Source organism: Bos indicus, chromosome 26 (genome assembly GCF_029378745.1).
Source record: "Bos indicus isolate NIAB-ARS_2022 breed Sahiwal x Tharparkar chromosome 26, NIAB-ARS_B.indTharparkar_mat_pri_1.0, whole genome shotgun sequence".
Taxonomy (NCBI): domain Eukaryota; kingdom Metazoa; phylum Chordata; class Mammalia; order Artiodactyla; family Bovidae; genus Bos; species Bos indicus.
The window spans coordinates 35,216,930-35,241,905 of NC_091785.1; the positions used below are offsets into that span (position 1 = coordinate 35,216,930).

The 24,976-nt window shown below is 37.4% G+C and overlaps 1 protein-coding gene across 3 annotated transcripts in view; it reads left to right on the forward strand.

Annotated features, from left to right (window-relative positions):
* Positions 1 to 24,976, forward strand: part of ATRNL1 (attractin like 1) — an 808,308-nt gene that overhangs the window by 193,944 nt on the left and 589,388 nt on the right. For 2 of the 3 annotated variants that reach the window (XM_070780901.1, XM_070780902.1), the window contains one exon: positions 6,253 to 6,471. In XM_070780901.1, coding sequence (XP_070637002.1) covers positions 6,253 to 6,471 — 219 coding nt within the window. Of the gene's footprint in view, positions 1 to 6,252; positions 6,472 to 14,873; positions 14,956 to 24,976 lie in introns of all 3 variants that reach the window. The other variant, XR_011564298.1, reaches the window with a different exon arrangement.

Here is a 24,976-nt window from a genome sequence, read left to right on the forward strand (position 1 = left end):
AATCAAGATTGCCGGGAGAAATTTCAATAACCTCAGATATGCAGATGACACCACCCTTATGGCAGAAAGTGAAGAGGAACTAAAAAGCCTCTTGATGAAAGTGAAAGTGGAGAGTGAAAAAGTTGGCTTAAAGCTCAACATTTAGAAAATGAAGATCATGGCATCAGGTCCCATCACTTCATGGGAAGTAAATGGGGAAACAGTGGAAACAGTGTCAGACTTTATTTTTTGGGGCTCCAAAATCACTGCAGATGGTGATTGCAGTCATGAAATTAAAAGACGCTTACTCCTTGGAAGGAAAGTTATGACCAACCTAGAGAGCATATTAAAAAGCAGAGACGTTACTTTTCCAACAAAGGTCCGTCTAGTCAAGGCTATGGTTTTTCCTGTGGTCATGTATGGATGTGAGAGTTGGACTGTGAAGATAGCTGAGCGCTGAAGAATTGGTGCTTTTGAACTGTTGTGTTGGAGAAGGACTCTTGAGAGTCCCTTGGACCGCAAGGAGATCCAACCAGTCCATTCTGAAGGAGATCAGCCCTGGGATTTCTTTGGAAGGAATGATGCTAAAGCTGAAACTCCAGTACTTTGGCCACCTCATGTGAAGAGTTGACTCATTGGAAAAGACTCTGATGCTGGGAGGGATTGGGGGCAGGAGGAGAAGGGGACGACAGAGGATGAGATGGCTGGATGGCATCACCGCCTCGATGGACGTGAGTTTGGGTGAACTCTGGGAGTTGGTGATGGACAGGGAGGCCTGGCGTGCTGCGATTCATGGGGTCGCAAAGAGTTGGACACAACTGAGCGACTGAACTGAACTGAACTGAAGCTTTATATTGCTTTTAGAAGGTTGTCTTCAGTGATTAATTGAAGTGTTTTTCTTAGTAAATGGAACTTGAAGGAAATTTTTCTTTGTAAATGAGGAACAATCCACCAAACTGTCTTTCAAAGTAGCTGTGTTTTGTAATCCCACCAGTAATGAACAAGAGTTCCTCTTTCTTCACATTTTACACACTTGTGAGCATTTGGAGGTGTCAGTGTTTTGGATTTTGGCCATCCCAATAGGTTTATAGGGATTTCCCGGGTGGATCAGTGGTAAAGAATCTCCTTTGAATGCAGGAGATGCAGATTTCATCACTAGATTGGGAAGGTCCCCTGGAGAAGGAAATCCCTCCAGTTTTCTTGCCTCGGAAATCCCATGGACAGAGGAGTCTGGCAGGCTATAGTCCATGAGATTGCAAAAGAGTCAGACATGACTTAGTGGATAAACAACAAGCAACAACACATTCCATTTTAGGTAATCTGTAACATCCATCAGCAGTAGAGGAGAAGAGGAATCATGAGGGCCTAAACTAATAAGGGGAGAAGGCAATGTCACCCCACTCCAGTACTCTTGCCTGGAAAATCCCATGGATGGAGGAGCCTGGTGGGCTGCAGTCCATGGGGTCGCTCAGAGTCGGACATGACTCAGTGACTTCCCTTTGACTTTTTACTTTCATGCATTGGAGAAGGAAATGGCAACCCACTCCAGTGTTCTTGCCTGGAGAATCCCAGGGACGGGAGAGCCTGGTGGGCTGCCGTCTATGGGGTCACACAGAGTCGGAGACGACTGAAGTGACTTAGCAGCAGCAGCAGCAAACTAATAAGGGGAATGGAATAGAGAGGAAGGCATAAAGAGTCGGATGACTTACCAACTAAACAAAAACAGCATTAGGTTTATAATGATATCTTATTGTTTTAGAATTCAGTTCTCTAATCATAAATGATGTGGACCATCTTTTGATATTTGCATTCTGTATATATCTTGTTTGGTGAGGTGTCTGTTCAGGTCTTTTGCCTATGAAAAAATTTTTATTGAAGTATAGTTGATTACTGTATTATGTTCATTTCAGGTGTACAGCATAGTGATTCAGTGTTTTTGTTGTTTATACTCCATTTAAAGTTTTTATGAAATAATGACTATTTCCCTGTGCTGACTATATTTCTTGTATATACTTACACAAGAATAAGTATAGTCTTGTTACTTATCTCTTTTTTCAGTGTGGTTTGTATCCCTTAATCTCATGTATCCATCTAGTCCCTCCCCACTTCCTTGTCTATTTTAAAAAATTGAGTTGGTTGTTTTCTTATTATCATTTTGAATATTCTTTATATATTTTGAAGTCCAATCCTTTATCAGATGTGTTTTTTGCAAATATTTTCTTCCACTGTGTGGCTGGTCTTTACATTCTTTTGACAGTATCTTTAACAGTGCAGAGATTTAAAATTTGGCAAAGTCAAATTCATCAGTTTTTTCTTTCATAAATTGTGCTTTTGGTGTTAGACTGAAACATCATCACCAGACCCAAGGTCATTTAGATTTTCTTATCTTTTGTATTCTAAGAGTTATATAGTTGTGCTTATATTGCCCATCTCTTCTTGCATGCTGTCTTTTTTCTGTTAGAGCCTTTAGCGTATTTTTTGAACCTTCAGCATATTTATCATAATTGTTCTAAATTCCTGATCTGATAATTCCAACATCCCTGCCCTGTCTGGTCTGATGCTTATTACTCTGTCTCTTCTGTGTTTTCTGCCTTTTGGTATTCCTTGTAGTTTTTCTCTTGACAGTCAGATACAAAATATGGGTAAAAGAAACTGTTGTAAGTAGGCTTTTAGTAATGTAGTAGTAGGATTTTGGGGAGGGGAGGTGTTCTACAGTCCTGTGGTTAGGTCTCAGTCTTTTGGTGAGCCTGTGCTCTGTACAGTTCTCTGAACTTCACTTCACTAGTACATCCCAGTTTTTTGTTTTTTTCTTTTTTCCCTCTCTCAGGTGGTACAGGATAGCCGAGGGAGCTGGAGTTGTATATTTCTCGTTCCCCACGTGAAAGACTAGAACAGGCTAGAGTTGGTTATTTCCCTTTAACTGGTTCAGTTATGCTCTGATAAAACCCCAGTTTAGTCTGTTAAACAGTTTCTCCAGACTTATTAAGAACAGTGCTCTGGCATATTTCAGAATAGTTCCTTTTCCCCTCCCATTGTCAAAAGCACAATGGGGTTTTCTTCAATATTAACTGTGAGAACCTATTAGGGCTCCTGAAGGTCACACCCACAGAAATGTCGGGGCTCTTCCCGTAACTGGGTTCCTCTGGAGATATGAAGCCTTAGAGTTGTCCACACTGAGATTCCGGCAATTCAGTAGTTAACAGTTCAGGTTATCTTACCCCGGCACTGTGTCCTGAAGAGGTTTCCGTGCCACTAAGTCATGATTTTGTGTATTCTGCTCGCTCTCCAATTATGGATGCTGTTGTTTGCCCTGTGACCTCACTTGTCTCATGGATCTAAGGAGTTGTTGATTTTTCAGTCTGTGGCTGATTTTTCTTTTTCTTAAGATGGAGTGGTGACTTCTAAACTCCTTCCATGCTGGACTGGAAACCAGAAGTCTCCAGTCATCATTTGGTGATATAATTTGTTATGGATTGATTTTTCAAATTCTTACACATCTCATAAACCATATTGAATATTATAAAAGTTAATTTTTCAAAAAGCCAAAAATAAAGTAACAAATGATTGCTTTGATTACTTATAGCTCATACATAGTCTCCATTCTAGCCATAATGTAGTCAAAATAGCACAGCCTACAAAAACTTTCCCATATTATTGTTTTCTGTAAGAAAATAAAAATCATTAGAGTCTTTCAGTTTTTTTGGTTACCACTATAAGGAATCAATATTCTGCTAATTTTTCAGCGTGCACATTGCTCTACACTCTTGAGCAAGAACTAAACCAGTATTAACTTTTGTAATAATTTCACATATAAAAAATATAGGAGAGTGAATGTTGCTCTAAATATGACATTTTGTAGCTCATTTTTAAAGCATGCTGCTGCAGCTTCTGCTGCTACTGCTAAGTCACTTCAGTCGTGTCTGACTCTGTGCGACCCCATAGACGGCAGCCCACCAGGATCCCCCGTCCCTGGGATTCTCCAGGCAAGAACACTGGAGTGGGTTGCCATTTCCTTCTCCAATGCATGAAAGTGAAAAGTGAAAGTGAAGTCGCTCAGTCGTGCCCGACTCTTCTCGACCCCATGGACTGCAGCCTACCAGGCTTCTCCGTCCATGGGATTTTCCAGGCAAGAGTACTGGAGTGGGGTGCCATTGCCTTCTCCTTTTTAAAGCATAAATTCTAATAAACAGACCATTATTAGTTTGTCATTCAGTCAATGCAAGAAAGGCAGGATTCTTCAATCTAAGACTTACCCAGCTGTTTGAAAAGCAACAGAGCAGGCATGCTGTGTTTGAGAGTGCGCTTGCTGTGCTTCATCTCTCAGTCACGTCTGACTCTTTGCGACCCCATGGCCTGGACCTGCTGTGCTCCTCTGTTGATGGGGATTCTGCAGACAGGAATACTGGAGTGGGTTGCCATGTCCTTCCTTCTCCAGGTGATCTTCCCAACCCAGGGATCGAACCCAGGTCTCCCCAGTTTCAGGCGGATATTGTACATTATGCTTCTTTAAGAAATTTGATTGGTTATTTTACTTAAAAAGTTAATCCTAAAATAAATTTTATTTTCCTCAGAGATCTCTTTAGACTGTAAAGTCTAGATTTATTCTGGATGAGACCTAGTAAAGATTTACTTCAGTTTATCATGTGACAGGAAATAATGAGAATGTTAAGCCAGCATACCTAATTTGATGTTTGACATTATTTCCCATTGGCTTCATACCAACCCAATATAGGTTTGAAGACAATTAGAATAATCTAGTCAACGGTACTGTGGGCTAGCTACAGATAAAAGAGAAATATTTCACAGTAAAAAGTCTAAGGAGGAGTATTATAATATATGAAAGGTTCAGTTATCTAAGGATATTTTAAATGAAGTGCCGTTTAATGCCGTGTACTGCTGAAAAAAATTTTCAGAAAGAAGTATGTTCATGTCATTGAATTATTTGTCTACAGGGTTAACATTAATCACTTGTGTTCAATGACTCAAAGAATATTCTTCCTTTTAAATTTATTATTAAGGAAATATGGGAGATGGAAGTCATTCTTCACTTTCTTACATCTAGTCCCTGAAATGCTCAGCACTGAAAAAATTCACAACAACAAATCATACTGTAATTGATGAATTCTTTAATCCAATATTCTATTAGCCCTGCACCGTCTACAGTATTGAGTTCCTGTTTTGTTTGCTGAGAAGCTTATGCTGTTCTTACTTGCAGCTTTCTGAGGCGCACTCCTCTTTCCAGTCATATTAAACAACTGAGTAACAATTAAGTTATTACAACAAAAATGAAATTGAGACGGCCAGAAGCCTGCCTGGCTTTTCCTTCTCTCTGAGGTTCTTCTAGCTCGTGACTAGAAGACCATTCATGGTACTTTGTGCTTATGTGCTGTGTTCTATGGATAAACAATTCCCAAGAAAATATGTGCCTTTTATAGCAAAAAAAAAAAAAAAATCAGTGAGACTAATTTAAGAAACCTCAGCCTGATACAGGGTATTATGACTTTGAAGTAAAAATTCAAAACATCACATAGCAACTATTGTGAATATGATGGCAGGTGGTAATATATTCATCCTTGGGAAAGGCATCACGGTTTTCATGGGCTTTGTTGAGGCTCATAGTCTAGATATCAGTTAGACAAAAAAAGGTTGAGCTTCAGTGAGATAATATTCTGCAGCCCTGGAAGTCAGAGAGAACCTGTCCTGCTGGTTGCCTGCTGAGGCAGAGTATCCAGTTTCCATATTCCCGTTCAGTTTGGCTCTTTGAGTGAGATTACTTTCAAACATCGCATATCAGGCAGATGCTAGTATCTTGGACCCTTAAGGAGAGCATTGTCCATGCTGGGGTCAGCTATCTCAGGGAATGGGTAAGCATGACTTAGAGTGGACATTCACAGGCAGATGCAGAGTTTTTCCTTAGAGGCACTTCCTGAGCACAAGAAGAGCTAACATTGCTCTATGTCACAGACGATGGTAAGTGTGGTCTATGGGCTCCTGCATAAAAAGGTCCTAGTACTGGTACAGTTCTCAGAAGTGTGTGAGTGCTAATTTCATTTTTCTCCATGCCAGTCTATTCATCTCTTCTTTATTCATAATGTATGCTTTACTTGCTCTTGAAGTAATTGCTGTTTCTTATTATTACAAAATGTTTACATTAACCATAGATGACCCTTTATTGTCTTTTTTCCAGATCATATTTATTTTTCCATTAGTTTGTAATTCCATTTGAATATAAAGTCGTGTAACATATTTGTTAATAATGTTCCTGCCATGCAGCCCAAAATTGTTCTGGATTGAGGACCTGTGGACAATGTTTGGAACAACCTGGATGTGGCTGGTGCAATGATCCTAGTAATACTGGAAGAGGACACTGCATTGAAGGGTCTTCCCGGGGACCAATGAAGCTTGTTGGAATGCTTAATAATGAGATGCTTCTTGATACCAGTCTTTGTCCTAAAGAGAAGAACTATGAGTGGTCCTTTATCCAGTGTCCAGGTAATAAAAATATTCTGAAAGGAATTTTAATTTCTGCTCAAGAACACCAAGAATTACTTTCCTTTCTTATAAAAAGATTTAGGAAAAAAAAATAATGAAAATGAGACTGAAAATAAAGGATTAAAAAAATTCTTTCCAATATCCATGTTTGTTGTATAGGTGATATTATGTTTGGAATCATTAAATAGGCTCACCAGATACATGATATATAACTGTCAGATTTGGTTTCATGTGAACTATTACAAGGAAAAATAATATTGGTTCCATACCAAATTTCTATACTGTAGTATAGTCTTTTATTGTTTATAATATAATATCTTAGACTTCAGAGGCAACTCAGAGGATTCAGTCAAGCTTCATGCTAAGTATGGAAATATTTTGTGTAATATGCCTGATAGAGTCATTTGACCTTTGGTGTTTGGTGTCATTCAATTTTGAAGGTCAGTGAAGCTTTTAGAGTTTTTAAAATAGGAAGTTGGTTCTTATATGGAATAAAATCAACCACTTGAAAAATTAATTTATTCAGTATATTTCTATTGAGTGCCTACTCTATGCAAAGAGTGTTTTACATTCTAGTGACATAACAGTTAAAAAAGTTGACTAAAACCACTGCATTAATTGAGCCTAAAGTGAAAGTGAAAGTCATTCAGTCCTGTCCAGCTCTTTAAGACCCCATGGACTATATAGTCCTTGGAATTCTCCTGACCAGAATACTGGAGTGGGTAGCCTTTCCCTTCTCCAGGAGATCTTCCCAACACAGGGATCCAACCCAGGTCTCATACATTGCAGGCAGATTCTTTACCAGCTGAGCCACCAGGTAAACACTTAGTTGAACCTAATTGTATTCTAATTGAAATTAATCAACACAGACACACTGTGTGTGTGGTTATAAGTTAGATGGTCATAAGTCCTATTAAATAAATCAAAAAGGGAGATAAAGCTTGCAATTTAAAATAGAATGGTAAGAGAAGATCTCTCTCAGGAGAAACGGTTATTAAACATCTCAAGTAGATGAGGGAGTGAACCATGGGGCTGTCTGGGGAAAGAATGTTCCAAAAGACACAAGGACTGGGTGAGATAGTTTATTTACAAGATGAACCTGGGAAGCACAATTGAAGCAATAGAGAGTTTCAGAGAAGAGAGGAAAACCAACAATATGTGCATTATGAAGCTGGGTACTGTACTGGGAAATATGAACTCAGACCCACTGGGACCTTTGAAGAAATATGTAGAATGCTCCTCAGGGTTAAACCACTGAAGGACTAGGAGAGTGGGGTATTGATCCACTAACTCTCCTCCATTGAGGGTTGAGTGATGCCTTTGAGGGTGTTGAACTTCTGCGCTGTGCCAGCATGTCTGGTATCAGCTTGTCCTGATACCAGTAAACGTCCTGAGGCAAAAAGCTAGACGATACCGTGGAACTTGCCTTAGGTGAGGCATTGACAGTGAAACCAGGTAGACTGAGGAAATGTGACACTTCTTCATAAGCTTTGGAAGGTACGAAAACTGAGACGAGGGACTAACTACTGATTCCTACAAGAGCATGGCTGAATCTTAAATACGTTTTGCCTCGTGAAAGAAGCCAGACCAAAAGGCCACGTGTTGTACTGTGGGGATAGAAAAGAGATGAGTTATTTGCCAGAAGTAGTAAAGGCAGAGATTGCCTTCAAGAGGGCTTCACAGTGAAACTTCTGGGGTTGTGAAAATGTTCTTAATACTGCGGTGGTTGATAATGACTCTATGCATTTGTCAAGCCATACTGAATACTACAAAAGATAAACTTTGCTGACTGCAAATTAAAAAAAAAAGTCAATCAACCAGGATGTCAGAGGATGCAACTGTGACAAGTAAATGTAACTGTTTTACAAATGCCATAACTTCATCAAAAAAATGAGCTGATCTAAGTGATCTTGGAAAATAGTACTTTGTTTGGATACTGTGAAACTAAAGCAAAAAATTGTATCAACATTATATTCTGATTGGTAAATTTGTTTCTCACATAGTACAGATTAACAGTTCTAACAATACTTTATATGTTTACTACTACTAAGTTGCTTCAGTCGTGTCCGACTCTGTGCAACCCCATAGACACCAGCCCACCAGGCTCCCCCATCCCTGGGGTTCTCCAGGCAAGAACACTGGAGTGGGTTGCCATTTTCTTCTCCAATGCATTGAAAGTGAAACGTGAAAGTGAAGTCGCTCAGTCGTGTCCGACTCTTCGCGACCCCATGGACTGCAGCCTACCAGGCTCCTCAGTCCATGGGATTTTCCAGGCAAGAGGACTGGAGTGGGGTGCCATTGCCTAGGTTTGGACAAATATATAAATTAATTGTGTTTTATGTGAGCCAGTGGGAGCCAGGTTTCTCACTGTCAGAGAAAAAAGTTAAAAATATGCAGAGTAAAGACTATAAAGAACCCTGTGTGGAATTCCCTGGCCTTCCAGTGGTTTGGACTCTATGGTTCCACTGCCAGAGGCACAGGGTTGATCCCTGTTCAGGAAACTAAGATTCCCCCATGCCCTGTGGCACAGCCGGAAAAAAAAAAAAGAACAACAAAACAACAGAACCTTGTGCTATTGGTTTCACCTATAAGCATAAATTCAAGTTTATTTTAATATTTATATATATGTAGATGTGTGATGTATGAAAGTGAAAGTGAAGTCGCTCAGTTGTGCCTGACTCTTTGCGACCCCATGGATAGTAGCCTGCACCAAGCTCTTCTGTCCATGGGATTTTCAAGGCAAGAGTACTGGAGTGGGTTGCCATTTCCTTCTCCAGGGAACCTTCCCAACATATATTTTCTAGTTTAGTTCTTCAAGAAGGCCTGGAAGCCACAGTGCCCCAGTAGCAATGAGCATCTCCAGTGCCCACATCCTGGTTTCAAAATACTGTTTCCAGTGAAATAAACTAGGACTGTTTGGAGAAATGACTGATTCTACAACTGAGGCAGGGAGAATACAAGATTAGCCTGAAGTATTGCCTAGGCTAGAAAGTAAGAAAGTGCTGAAAACAAAGCAAAGAAGAATGGGAGCATGTCAAAGGGGCATAGTCAACCTGAAAGAGTTCTCAGTGGGTCAAATCTGGGCGAAAAAATAATGACTGTATTGGATTGTAACCCAAAGAACATAATACATATCCATGATTCTTCACTGATTTAATGATGGAATAAATAATACACAAGTGAAAATGGATAAATGTTTCTTACAGAAAATTCCGAATAATAAATGTAGAATGAAGGACTTACCTGGTGGTCCAGTGGCTAGAACTCTGTGCTCCCAATGCAGGGGCCCAGGTTTGATCCCTGGTTGGGGAATTAAGATCCTGCAGGCTATGAACTTACATCACAGCAGGATCCTCTATGACCCACCTCCCAGAATATCGGAAATAAAAGCAAAAATAAACAAATGGGACCTAATTAACCTTAAAAGCTTCTGCACATCAAAGGAAACTATCAGCAAGGTGAAAAGACAGCCTTCAGGATGGGAGAAAATAATAGCAAATGAAGCAACTGACAAACAACTAATCTCAAAAATATACAAGCAACTCCTCCAGCTCAACTCCAGAAAAATAAATGACCCAATCAAAAAATGGGCCAAAGAACTAAATAGACATTTCTCCAAAGAAGACATACAGATGGCTAACAAACACATGAAAAGATGCTCAACATCACTCATTATCAGAGAAATGCAAATCAAGACCACTATGAGGTACCATTTCACACCAGTCAGAATGGCTGTGATCCAAAGTCTACAAATAATAAATGTTGGAGAGGGTGTGGAGGAAAGGGAACCCTCTTACACTGTTGGTGGGAATGCAAACTAGTACAGTCACTGTGGAAAACAGTGTGGAGATTCCTTAAAAAACTGGAAATAGAACTGCCTTATGATCCAGCAATCCCACTGCTGGGCATACACACTGAGGAAACCAGAAGGGAAAGAGACACGTGTACCCCAAGGTTCATCGCAGCACTGTTTATAATAGCCAGGACATGGAAGCAACCTAGATGTCCATCAGCAGATGAATGGATAAGAAAGCTGTGGTACATATCCACAATGGAGTATTACTCAGCCATTAAAAAGAATACATTTGAATCAGTTCTAATGAGGTAGATGAAACTGGAGCCTATTATACAGAGTGAAGTAAGCCAGAAGGAAAAACACCAATACAGTATACTAACGCATATATATGGAATTTAAAAAGATGATAACAATAACCCTGTGTACGAGACAGCAGAAGAGACACTGATGTATGGAACAGTCTTATGGACTCTGTGGGAGAGGGAGGGGGTGGGAAGATTTGGGAGAATGGCATTGAAACATGTAAAATATCATGTATGAAACGAGATGCCAGTCCAGGTTCAATGCACGATACTGGATGCTTGGGGCTAGTGCACTGGGACGACCCAGAGGGATGGTATGGGGAGGGAGGAGGGAGGAGGGTTCAGGATGGGGAGCACATGTATACCTGTGATGGATTCATTTTGATATTTGGCAAAACTAATACAATTATGTAAAGTTTAAAAATAAAATAAAACTAAAAAAAAAAATAATAAAAAATTACACCAAAAGAGAAAAAAAGAAAAAAAGATCCTGCAGGCTGCATGATGTGGGCAATATAAATGAAGAATGAACGAAGGAAATAAAAAATTACTGTTAGAATCCCACAATAGTTAAGTGCTGTAAGAAAAATCTGCTTAAGGATATTCAAATTTAGTGGGTGAAACTTTGAGGAGAAACAAGATATTTGTGTAGCTTCCAAGTATCTTCTTCAAAAGTATTTATTAACTGCTCTGGTGGTTCGAACGTATGTCCACAAATACCTTGACACTTGTTCCTCTAGGAACTGAACTGAACTGAAGTCGCTCAGTCGTGTCCAACTCTTTGTGACCCCATGGACTATAGCCTACCAGACTCCTTAATCCAAAGAATTTTCCAGGCAAGAGTACTGGAGTGGGTTGCCATTTTCTTCTTCTTTCTCTGGGAAGTAGAGCTTAATTTCTTTACCCACATGTGTGAATTGGACATGATGACTCACTTCCACTGTGTGGAAGGGAAATATTAGAACTTTACAGTAGGGAACATAAGGTGACATCAGCTTGAACAAGTGATCAAGGTTAACACCACCAGTGATAATTCATGTTAATATCACGTACCCCTGATGTTATATGGTAAGAAGGCCACTTCACTTTGTAATATTCTTCCCCCAAATCTGTAACCCAGTTTAGTCATGAGCAAACAGACTAACCCAGATCGAAAGACATTTTTCAGCATACTTGACCAGCACTCTAGGAAAGAATCTCCTTCCAGGCTCATTCACATGTTTGCACAATTCAGTGCTTTGTGGTTGTAGGACTGAGGTGACTGTTTCTAAGAGCCCAGGAGACCACTTGGGCTCTTAGAGAGTGCTCATGTTCTCTCCCCCATCCCTCTTCCATCTCCAGAACTAACAGTGTAGAGTCTCCACAATTGAAATGCAAATACCCACATCTTGTATCTCCTTCTTCAAGACCAGTGCCTTTTGAGGGATTATCTGATGGAGTCCATTCAGGATGATCTCCCTTTCTCAAAGCCGGCTGTGCCGTGTGACATAACCTAGTCATCAGTCAGTGACTGTCCCATTGTATGTGCAGGTCCCTACCACACTCAGGACTTCCCAGGTGGCACAGTGGTACAGAATCTGCCTGCCAGTGCAGGAGATGCAAGCTCGATCCCTGGGTCGGGAAGATCCCCTGGAGTAGGAAATGGCAACCCACTCCAGTATTCTTGCCTGAAGAACTCCATGGACAGAGAAGCCTGGCAGGCTACGGTCCATGGGGTCGCAAAGAGTCGGACACAGTGATTGAGCACATGCTACCATACTCAGAACGAGGCCATTAGCATTTGATTAAATAACTGAGGTATTACCACCTGCGTTCATTGATGCATAAGACTAACCAGCATACCTTACTACAGTTTACCCATTTATAGTGTAGAACTCAGTGGCTTTTAGCATATTCACAGACTTTTGCAACCATCACTACAATCAGGTTAAAAACATTTATCATCTCCCAGAGAGATCTTGTACTTTCTAGCAGTCACTACCTGTTCACCCTGCGTACCCTTGTCAGCTATGGATTGCCTTCTGATCATCTTAATAAATTGAATCTACAGTTGTAGTTCTTTTGACTGGCTTCTTTCATACTGGCATGATGTGTTCAAGGTTTATCCATGTTGTGGCCTATAGCAGTGCTTCACTTCCCTTTATTACCAAATAATATTCCATTACGTGAATATGCCATGTTTTATTCATTCATTCGCTATTTGGTGGACATTTGAGTGGTTCTGATTTTTGGTTTTTAAAATACACTTCTTGAATACTATGTACAAGTTTATGTGTGGACATATTTTCATCACACTGGGAATGGGATATCTGGGTCAGATGGTACCTGTGCTTAACCTTTGGAAGAACTGCCTGACTGAAAGCTGCTGTATTATTTTACATTTCCACCAGCAAGGCATGAGGGTTGCAATTGTTCTACATCCTTGCACACAGTGCTTATTTCGTACTGTTTTGATTATAGTCATCGTTGTGGGTGTGAAGTGGTATCTCACTATGGTTTTGATTGGCAGTTATTTGGTGACTAGTGATGTTGAACATCTTTTCATGTGTGTATTAGCTACCGATATTTCTTCTTTTGAGAAATGTCTGTCAGATTCTTTGCCCACTGTTTAATTGGGATATTTGTCTTTTTATTATTGGACTGTAAAGCTTCTTTATATATTCTGAATATAATAAGTCCCTTACCAAAGATTGATTTGCAAGTATCTTCTCCCATTCTGTGGGTTGTCTTTTCACTTTCTTGATAGTGTCCTTGAAGCACAAGTTTTAAATTTTGATGTTTTTTCTGTTTTTTCTTTTCTTTCTTGTGCTGTTGCTTTCATGCCTGTGAAATCATGTGTAATAAAAGATCCCAAGGATTTTCATCTATATTTTCTTTTTAGATGTGTAGTTACATTTTTACATTTAGGTCTTTGATCTGTTTTGAGTTAACTGTCTGTAGGATAAGATAGGGACCCAATTTAATTCTTTTGTACATGACTATCTGAGTGTCCCAGCACCATTTGTTGGAAAGACTATTCTTGTCTTACTACATTTATTTTTAATTTTGTATATATTTTTAATCTTTATAAATTGAATTTTAGTCATTTTTATATTTTCCATTTCTCTCCTCATTTTCATATTTTACTTTGTATTCTTGAGTATATGAAGCATACTTTAAATAGCTGTTTTAAAAATCCTTCTCTACTCATCCCAGCTGGTATGCTGTTTTCTCTGTTTCTGTTGGGGTGTGTGTGTGTGAGTGTGTGTATGTGTGTGTTTGTGTGTATTTACTGGTCATGGATCAAAATTTCCAGGATAATTATTTTTGATGGTATTTTCTGGACATTGTGATTTTTTTGTAGGTTATTCAGCTTTATTTCTTTTAGTATGTTGGACTTTATTCTGCCATGAAGTTATGCTACTTCGAAGATTGTTTGTAAGATTTGTCAAGGCCCGTACATAGCAGCTCTAAGTTTGGTGCTAATTTATTCCCACTACTAAGACAGTGACTTCTGTGGTCTCTATATGATGTCCTTTGTATTAAGAGGTCTCTTCACTCTGACTAATGGGAATACAAGCTATTTCCAATCCTATATGAGTTCTTGGCATTGTTTTAACATACTGTTTTCTGATGGTTCTTTTCTCCAGCTTTACAGAATTTCACATTATGTTCATTATTCAACCAAAGATTCAAGGGCACCCATTTGCAGATTGCTGAGTGCAGCTCTCTGTTCTCTAATATTTGCCTCTCAAGTTCTGGAACCATGGCCTCCCTGAACTTTGATCTTTATCCTCAACTATGTGAGGGTTTGGGGTTCCTTCCCTGAACTGTAGCCTCAAATCTGCCTCCAGGTAGCAAGTCAAGGAAGTCATATTTTGTTTTATTTTTCCTCAAGGATGCCATTCCTGAACTGTCTATTATATTTGAAAGTAGTCATTTCATATATTTTGTTTAGTTTCCTTATGGTTTACAGTAGAGGTCAATCCTCACGTGATTAATCCTTCATGGGAAGAAGTGGAAATCTTCTAGTGTTTTTATTTACAATGAATTTCTTGTAAATAGCATACACTACTTGCTTTTTGTTTTTAAAATCTATTCTGATAGTCTCTGTCTTTTATCAAATTGTGTAGTCAATTTAGATTTAATATAATATTGGTGTTATTGAATTTAGTTCTACCCTCAGAGTACTGGTTTTTAAAATTTTCTTTATTTTTCTCTGTTTGTTCTTCCTTTTGCCTTTTTTAGATTAATTGAGTGTTTTAAAGTCCACTTTTATCACTTTTATTGGATTTTTAGCTATACCTCTTTTGTGTTTTTTTTAGTGACTGCTGTAGTGATTGTAATAGTCATCTTTATCTTATCACAGTCTACCTTGAATCAATATTATACTACTCCATGTATAAGGTAAGAATATTACGAAAGTGTAATCCATTTGCTCTTTTCCTGTCCTTTGTGTAATTATTGCCATATATTTTACTCCTGTATATGTTATTAACCTTATAATACATTATTTTTTTTACTTTATAAGGATAATTTTCTCATAAGGAAATCATAGTAATAAAAAATCTTTTTGTTTACCTACGTATTGACCATTTTCTGTGAACTTCGCTGTTTCCTATTGATCTGAATTTTTTTTTTTTTTGCTGTAACATTTCTTTAGCTTGATGAATTTTATGTAACATTTTAAAATGGTGTGTTTCTAAATTGTGGCTATAAGTTGGCTTTTATACATCTGAAAAATTTTTTATTGTGTGTCCATACTTGAAGGATATTTTTACTGGTAATAGCATTCTATATTGATGGATGTATATTTTTAGTAATTAGAAGATTTAATTTCTTATTCTTCTGGCTTCTACTTTCTCTTAAGAATCCTTTATTAGTTTTTTTTTTGTTTCTCTTTTGAAAGCAGCGTATCTTTTTCTTCCCTCTGACTTTTTAAAATACATGTTTTTCCTTAGTTTTTAGATGTCATTAATTTTAGTATGACATACCTAAGTATTCGTCTCCTTTTTTAAATTATGACTGTGAATTGTATAGTCTATTTGCTCTGTAGATGTTTCTCTTCATGTTTGTAAACTTTTCTGCCATTATCTCTTCAGATATTGCATCAATCCTATTTGAAGGCTTTGTTTCACTTATGTTAGGCTTTTTCACCATGTCCCCGTCTTTTCTTACTATCTTGTCTGTATTTTACATCCTTGTATCTCCCTTGATCGGTATTTCAATTTGCTGATTCTTTCTTCACAATTTCCCAGTTTTCTTTTAGAACTATGTTTTAATTATCATTATTTAACATAACACTTCAGGATTTCTGTATTAAAACAGTTTTATTCATGATTCTATGTCGTCTGTTTTCCTGAATTCTGCTAGGCAGTTCTGCCAGACTATCCTGATTTTTCTCTTGTGGTTCAAGTTATTTGGCTGCTTTACTGATTTTGGGTGATCTCAGAATTCTTCACTCACATATCTGGTAGTCTGAACTGAATGGTTGATCTCGGGGTCCTCAGCTACAAATGACTGTTCTCTGCTGTATTTGGTCTGTTATCCTCCAGAAGTGTAGACGGGGCTGCTCTACATGGTATTTTTAAAACAGAACTCTGAGAGAGAGAGCAGAGTGTATTTTCCTCTTGAGGCCTAAACTCAAAATTTCCATACCATCACTTCTACATTCTACTCTTCTGAAAAAGTCTTGATGCCAATCCATGTTCAGAAAGTGGGAAGAAATTGTACTTTTTCAATGAGAGCAAGGATAAAGTAGTATTATCGATGGTATACATACAGAGATGGCAAGAACTAGGGTGAATTATTTCTCATTTCATCCAATTAGTTCTGTTTTGTTTATTGACACATACATACAATCTTTCATTTTAAAGTGTACAATTCCATGGATTTTAGTATGGCTAGTGGGTGTGCAACCATCATATAATTCCAGAGCACTTCAATTACCCCCAAACGAAATTCCATACCCTTTACCAATCACTATCTATTCATTTTCCCCTCTAATACCTGAAAATGACTAATCTACTTTCTTTTCTCTGTGTATATGTCTATTCTGGACATTTCATTTAAATGCAGTCATATAATGTGTCTTTTAGTGTCTGACTTCTTTCACTTAGCATACATTTTTGAGGTTTATCCATACTGTGGCGTATATCATTCCTTTACATCTTTTTTATGACTGAGTAATATTAAATTCTGGAGAAGGAAATGGCAATCCACTCCAGTAGTCATACCTGGCAAATCACATGAACAGAGGAGCCTGGTGGGCTACAGTTCATGGGGTCTCAGAGAGTTGGATACGACTGCGCGTCTGACACTTTCACTTCACTTTCAATGTTAAATTGCATACCACATATTTATACCTCATCAGTTTATGGATCTTCAGCTTATTTCCACTCTTTTGCTGTTATGAATATTGCTGCTATGAACGTTTGTATGTAAGTTTTTGTGTGAACATGTTTTCTCTTTGGTATTTATCTAGGAGTTGATGTTTTTGGTAAATGGTACATGTATATTTTACCTTTTAAGGAATTGCCAGACTTTTCCCAGAGCTGTTGCATCCTTTTATGTTACAGCCAGCAATGTGTATTGGGTCTAATAACTCTCTTCACCAATACTGGTTATTCATCATTTTCGTTATTATCCTCCTCCTTGATGTGAAGTGGTAACTCATTGTGGTTTTGTTTCATATTTCCCTTATGACTTATGATGTTCTTTTCATTTGCTTAATGGCTACTCATGTTCTTTCTATGGGAAACGTCTGTTTAAATCATTTGCCCACTTAAAAAATTAAGTTGTTTTTTAAATTGTAAAATTGTAAGAGTTATTTATATGTTCTGAGTATGAGATCCTTATAAGACATACGATTCTCAACTATTTTCCCCTATTCTGTGGGTTGTGTCTTCACTTTCTTGATGGTGTCATTTGAGACACAGTTTTTATTTTTTTTAACTTGCAGTTAAAGTATCTTTTTAAAAAATTATTATTATTATTATTATTTTTTTACTTTACAATATGGTATTGGTTTTGCCATACATCAACATGCATCCGCCACGGGTGTACACGTGTTCCCGATCCTGAACCCCCCTCCCACTTCCCTCCCCATACCATCCCTCTGGGTCATCCCAGTGCACCAGCCCCAAGCTTCCTGTATCCTGCATCAAACCTGGACTGGCGATTCGTTTCTTGTATGATATTATACATGTTTTAATGCCATTCTCCCACATCTCCCCCCCACCCTCTCCCATAGAGTCCAAAAGACTGTTCTATACATCTGTGTCTCCTTTGCTGTCTCGCATACAGGGTTGTCGTTACCATCTTTCTAAATTCCATATATATGCATTAGTATACTGTATTGGTGTTTTTCTTTCAGTCTTACTTCACTCTGTATAATAGGCTCCAGTTTCATCCACCTCATTAGAACTGATTCAAATGTATTCTTCGTGTTGCGATGAACATTGGGGTACACAGAGACACAGTTTTTAAAAATTTTTTATTTTGATGGTGTCTAGTATATCTTTTTCTGTTAGTTACTTAAGCTTTTGATGTCATATCTAAGAAACTGTCACCTAATCCAAAGTCATGAAGATTTATATCTATATTTTCTTCTAACATTTTTATAATTTTAGTTCTTAAGTTTTGGTCATGTTAGTTAATTTTTATACGTTGTGAAGTGTGGGTCCAAATTCATCCTTCTGTATGTGAATATCAAGCTGTCCCAGCACCATTTGTTGAAAAGACTCTTATTTCCCCATTTAAACTTGTTGACACCTTTGTTGAATATCAATAGGCCGTAGATGTATGGTATTATTTCTGTATCTAATTCTGTTTCATGATCTATATGTCTATCCTTATGACAGTGATGCATGGTTTGATTATTAAGACATTGAAATAAGTTTTGAAATTGGGAAGTGTCAGTACCTTTAACTCTGTTGTTATCAAGACTTTTTTTGCCTAGTCTGGGCTTCTGTTTCTCAATATGAATTTTAGGACCTGCTGTTTATTCCTGTGAAAAAGAAATCTTTTGGAATTTGCATTGAATATGCAGATCAGTTAGGATGAATTGCTATCCTAATATGAAGTCTTCTAATTCATGAATACAGAAGCCTTTTCACTAACTTTTTCCAATGATATTTTGTAGTTTTCTTAACTTCATTTTCAAATTTTTCATTGTAAATGTATATCAATACAATGAAACTGATTTCTCTGTAAAAAACCTGTAACATTGTTGAGGATATTCAGTTCAGTTCAGTTCAGTTCAGTTGCTCAGTCGTGTCTGACTCTTTGCGATCCCATGAATCGCAGCACGCCAGGCCTCCCTGTCCATCACCAACTCCCGGAGTTCACTCAGACTCACGTCCATCGAGTCAGTGATGCCATCCAGCCATCTCATCCTCTGTCATTCCCTTCTCCTCCTGCCCCCAATCTCTCCCAGCATCAGAGTCTTTTCCAATGAGTCAACTCTTCGCATGAGGTGGCCAAAGTACTGGAGTTTCAGCTTTAGCATCATTCCTTTCAAAGAATACCCAGGGCTGATCTCCAGTAGATTAAATAATTTTTATAGATTTCTTAGTTTTCTGTATGCAAGATTATGTCATGTGCAAGCAAAGTTAGTTTTCTTCTTTTTAAATCTGGTTGCTTTTTTTTTCTTTTTCTTGCCTAATTGCCCTGTCCAGAACCTCCAGTACACTGCTGTTAGAAGTGACAAGTGAGGACGATTTTGTCTTGGTCCTGACCTTAAGAGGAAAGCTTTCAGTCTTTCACCATTAAATATGACATTAGCTATGAAGTTTTTATACATGTCCTTTATCAGGTTAAAACAATTGCCTGCTGTTCCTAGTTTGTTAAATTCGCTTTGCTTCTGTGTTTTGGAAATGTTTGTGAATAATTGTTAATTCTCCTTAAAGTGTTTGGTAGAATTTCTGAGCTAAGCCTCTTGCTTTTGGGCTACTGTTTTCTGGCACTTTGTTGATTTGTAACTCAGTCTCCTTACTGTTAAAGCCTATGCATATTTTCTTGGTAGTATCTTTCTAGGAATCTCCCCCTTTCATCTAGGTTATCTGCTTTGTTGACATGCAGCTGCTCATAGTGTTTCCCTACAGTCTTTCTTCCCAGTCTTTATCAGTAGTATGTCTCATCTTTCATTACTGATTTTAATAATGTGTCTTCTTAAATTTCTTTGTTAGTCTAGCTAAAGCTTTGTTGATTTTGTTGCACATTGCAAAGAACAGTTTGTATTTGGCTTTATTAATTTTCTTTATTCTTTTCCTGCTCTGCATTTTATTTATTTTCACTCTGATTTTTATTAATTTCCTTTCTTCTGCATGCTTTCAGTTTAGTTTTCTATTAATTTTTTAGTTTATTAAGGTGCAAAGTTAGGTTGATATGAGACCTTTTTTGTTTTTGAATGAAGGCTTTTACAATATAAATTTCTTTCTGAACAGTCTTTTGGCCGCATCTTGTAAGATTTTTGGTATGTTATGCTTTATTTTAGTTTACCTGAAAGTAATTTTTAAGTTTCCTAGGATTGTTTTTGATCCATTTGTTACTTAGAAATGTGTAGCTTAATTTCCATAATTTGTGGTTTTTCCATACATTTCGAATTTCATTCAGTTGTAGTTAGAGAACATACTTTATATTACTTCAGTCCTTTTAAATTTTTTGAGGTTTAAGACCTGATGAGTTTTTTATGTGTAATTGAGAATAAAGTATATTCTGTTGTTAAATGGATTTTTTAATTTATTTCTATTTGGTCCAACTGGTTTATAGCGTTTTCTAAGTCTTCTAATCCCTTGCTGATCATCTGTCTAGTTCTTTTATTCACTATTGAAAGTGAAGTATTGAAGTCTCCCACTATTTTTAGAGTTGAAATCTTTATTTCTATTTTAATTTCTGGCAGTGATTGCTCCATGTTGTTTAAGACTCTGTTGTTAGATTCATGTATGTTTACAATTTTTATATCTTATTGATGGATTGTCCTCTTTTTCATTATAAAATGTCCCTCTTCATCTCTGGTAACATTTTAAACGCCATCCCAACTTTCTTGTGGTTGCTGTTTGTATGTAAATATTTACATGTGTCTCCTGTAAAGGATACATAGTTAGCTCTTTGTCTTTCATCTAGTCTGTCTTTTCTGCCTTTTGATTGAATCATTTGATCTATTCACATTTAATGTTATTTTTTATGTAATTTGATTTGTGTTATTTTTCCCCTGTATATGATGAATTTGGTTCTTCCACTTTTCATGTATTTATTTTGCAGTAAGTAAATATTTTATAATATCGCATTTTAATTTTTAATAACTTTTTCATTATATTTTATGAACTATAGTCTTAGTGGTTACTCCAGGGTTTTCTTTATATATCTTAACTTATTAAAATATGCTTCATTTATGCTAACATAATTCCAGTGAGATAAAATGATATTACTTTTCTAGGTCTAATTTCTTCTTTTTGTGGTATCGTCATATATATTACATTGATATATGTTGCAAACCAAAGAGTACATTTTACAGTTATCACTTTATATAATTTCATGTCTTTTAAAGAATCTGAGGGAAAAAAGGAGGATGAGTATTTACTTTTAGCTTTCGTTAATCTTTGTATTTACCGTTTCTAGTTTTCTTCATTTGTTCCTGTGAATCTGTGTTACCATCCAGTAATACCACATTATATCCTTAGAGCAATATAGATTTTTTTTTCCCATGCACTTCCTCTGTGCTGTTATTAATAATACCCTTATATCATTTAAAATGCAACCTGTAAAAATCAGGTAAAAGAAGAAAGGAGACAAAATACATGTTTTTACCTTCTTTTATAATGACAGTTATGTTATTGGTGCTCTTTGTTTTATTTTGTGGAGTTAAATTACTGTCTTGTATCACATGCTTTCTCCTTAAAGAGCTTGCTTTAGTATTTCTTGTAAGGTATATCTCCTGGCAGTGAATTCTCTCAATTTTTGTTTATCTGTGAATGTTCTGCTTTAATTTTTGAGAAGTGGTTTTGTTGGTAGAAAATTTTTGGTTGATTATGTGTTTTTTTTTTTTTTTTTGAGAACTTTGAATATATTATTCTAATGCCTACTGACCTCCATTTTTCTTGATTAAAAGTTAGTTATTAATCTTATTGGGATTTTGTAAGTGAGAAGTAATATTTTCTCCTGCTGCTTTCAAGATTTTCTACTTGTCTTTGCCTTTCATCACTTTTATTATAATGTTATTTGTCAATCTCTTCATGTGTATTGTAGTTAAAGTTCATTAGGCTTCTTGGTTCAGTTCTGTTGCTCAGTTGTGTGTGACTCTGTGACCCCATGGACTGCAGCACGTCTGGCTTCCCTGTCCATCATCAACTCCCAGAGTTTACTCAGACTCGTGTCCATTGAGTCGGTGATGCCATCCAACCATCTCATCCTCTGTCGTCCCCTTCTCCTCCCGCCTTCAGTCTTTCCCAGCATCAGGGTCTTTTCAAATGAGTCAGTTCTTCTCATCAGGTGGCCAAAGTGTTGGAGTTTCAGCTTCAGCATCAGTCCTTCCAATGAATATTCAGGCTTATTGGATGTGTAGATTAATATTTTTATCAAATTTGGTGACTTTTAAGGAATTATTTCTTCAAGTAAATTTTAGCCTTCGTCTCTTTCCTATCCCCCCGACATTCCCATTACATATAGATTGGCTCTTTTCATGGTTTCCCACTGCGGCTTTGTTCATTTTTCTTCATTTTATTTTCTCTGTCCTTCAGCTGACATGGTTTCTATTGATCTCTCTTCACATTTTCTAATTCTTCTGACAGTTCAGATTAACTGTTGAATCTCTCTCTGTAGTATATTTTCATTTCAGTTTTTGTAATGCCTTTTCCCCCCCAGTATTTGTAGAATTCTGTTTGCTTTTTGTTTCTCTTAGCCACACTGCATGGCATGCAGGATCTTAGTTCCCCAGCCGGGGATTGAACCTGTGCCCCCTGCACTGGAAGTATTGGGCCTTAACCACTGGGCCATCAGGGACGTCCTTCATTTCAGTTATTGTTCTGTTTTTATCGCTTCCATTAGTTATTTTTTATAATTTTTATATTTTTTGATATTTTCTTTTTGATGAGACTGTAATCTAGTAATACCCACCTTTACTTCCTTAAACTTGGTTTTCTCAGTTTTTTTGCTTTTGTTTTGAATACTTTTATTGTCTTGTAACTGTCCTTTTACTCAAATTCTTAGGGTGTCAGTTCTCATTTTTATTATCTCCCTCTCTTTTTCCTGACTCTCCTTTATGCGGCTTATAATTATTCATTTTGAGGTTTAATTCAGTAAGTGTTGTTGTTTTTTTTCTGTATCAAGGATTTGCAGACCAAGGTCTGATGGCCAAACCTGTTGATTGCCTATTTTTATGAATATAATTTTACTGGATTATAGCTATTATCAATTGTCTGCATATTGTATGTGATTACTTTTGCCCTACAAAGGCAGCAATGGTAGTTGTGAAGAGATTCCATGGTCTGCAGAGCCTGACATACTTGTGTGACCTGAGTTGAAGAAATATTTCAAGAGGTCATTTAAAACTGCTTTTGCAAGCTGCATGAGGCTTTTCTTATTTACAGAGCAGGTTTTAATACTGTTGTTTAATGTTGAGGTTTCTCTACCATATAGACAATGTGAATTTCAACCCAACCCATCTGATTGGTACAGGCTCTCATAAGTGACTTTTGTCTTCTATGCAATATGCCAGTGGACTTAATGTTCTTTTCTGCTTCTTTGGGCTTTGATGTATTTTAGTACCTTTTACTGGAGAAGGCAGTGGCACCCCACTCCAGTACTCTTGCCTGGAAAATCCCATGGATGGAGGAGCCTGGTAGGCTGCAGTCCATGGGGTCGCTAAGAGTCGGACATGACTGAGTGACTTCACTTTCACTTTTCACTTCCATGCATTGGAGAAGGAAATGGCAACCCACTCCAATGTTCTTGCCTGGAGAATCCCAGGGATGGGGAGCCTGGTGGGCTGCCGTCTGTGGGGTCGCACAGAATTGGACATGACTGAAGCGACTTAGCAGCAGCAGCAGCAGTACCTTTTACACAGAGAGAGGCTACACTTGAAGGCTTTAAGCATTATAAATATGGTTCAGGTTATCTATTAAGTATGCCAGAGATTATATCTCCTGGTCATCTGGGTTTTGAAACCCAAACCCACTAGCTCTGCTTGCCTAGTCCCATGTATAGTAAAGTTCTGTCACTAGCTCCAGCTTCTCTTTAACATTCTTCTTTTGAATCCCAGTTTTATTTTTAGCAATGATAATTCCCTTTTCTTTTAAAGGACTATGTTTTGAAAAAAAACTTTTGGGTAAATTTTAGTCTTGACTTTCTGTGTGTATTTTTTTGAATTTTATTGAGAATGCCAAGCATATATTTTTTAATGTCTTACATCTGTTTTAGAGAACACATATTTTTCAAAACTATGTATTTTATTTGCATATCAAATGTATTTTTCATGATGTTCTATTTTGAGTTTTTTTCTGTTTGTATGTATATATGTGAAGAGCCATCTGGACTAGTTTTAAAATTTAAACAAAACAATATGGATGACTTCTCTTTAGTTTCACTCATGTTACAGAACCAAATTGTTACTAGAACTGTTCAAGTAACAGTGGATCCTGGAAGAACTGTTAGGTACAAGCTTACATTACCCTTTGATCCAACAAGCTGATGGTAGTGGAGAATAGAGCATCGTCCTAGGTTTGGTGGTGTATCCTTTTCCTGTATGTTTGATACAGTTGTTACTCCTGGGTCCTGCTCTCTATCACATGCCTTCTTTGCCATACTAGTTACAAACTGCAAGAATGACCATATATATTTTTTTTTCTGGAAATTTTGCAGCAGTTAGGTCTAAATTATATCAGCCTTCTGTATGGTATATTCATTACTTGGAACCTTAGACTTTGCCCTATCACATTCTAGCAGCAGTATGGAGGCTACCAATGATGTGCTTCTTGATTGCACCATAACCCAGAGCTGCCTTCAGAACTTCTCACTTTTAGGAAGGTTACAGTTCAGTGGCGTTATGCCAGAAGTCCTCCTTTAATTCCAAGAGATATAGTAGGTTTCTACTTTCTAGTTTTATTTATGTAGTTGTCATCCCAACATCTGTTGGATCATGGAAAAAGCAAGAGAATTCCAGGGAAACATCTACTTCTGCTTCATTGACTACACTAAAGCCTTTGACTGTGTGGGTCGCAACAAACTGTGGAAAATTCTTAAAGCGATGGGAATACCAGACCACCTTACCTGCCTCCTAGAAACACATATGCCAGTCAAGAAGCAACAGTTAGAACCAGATAAACAACAGACTGGTTCCAAATTGGGAAAGGATTATGTCAAGGCTGTATATTGTCACTCTGCTTATTTAACTTATTATTGTGAAATGCTGTACTGGGTGAAGCACAAGCTG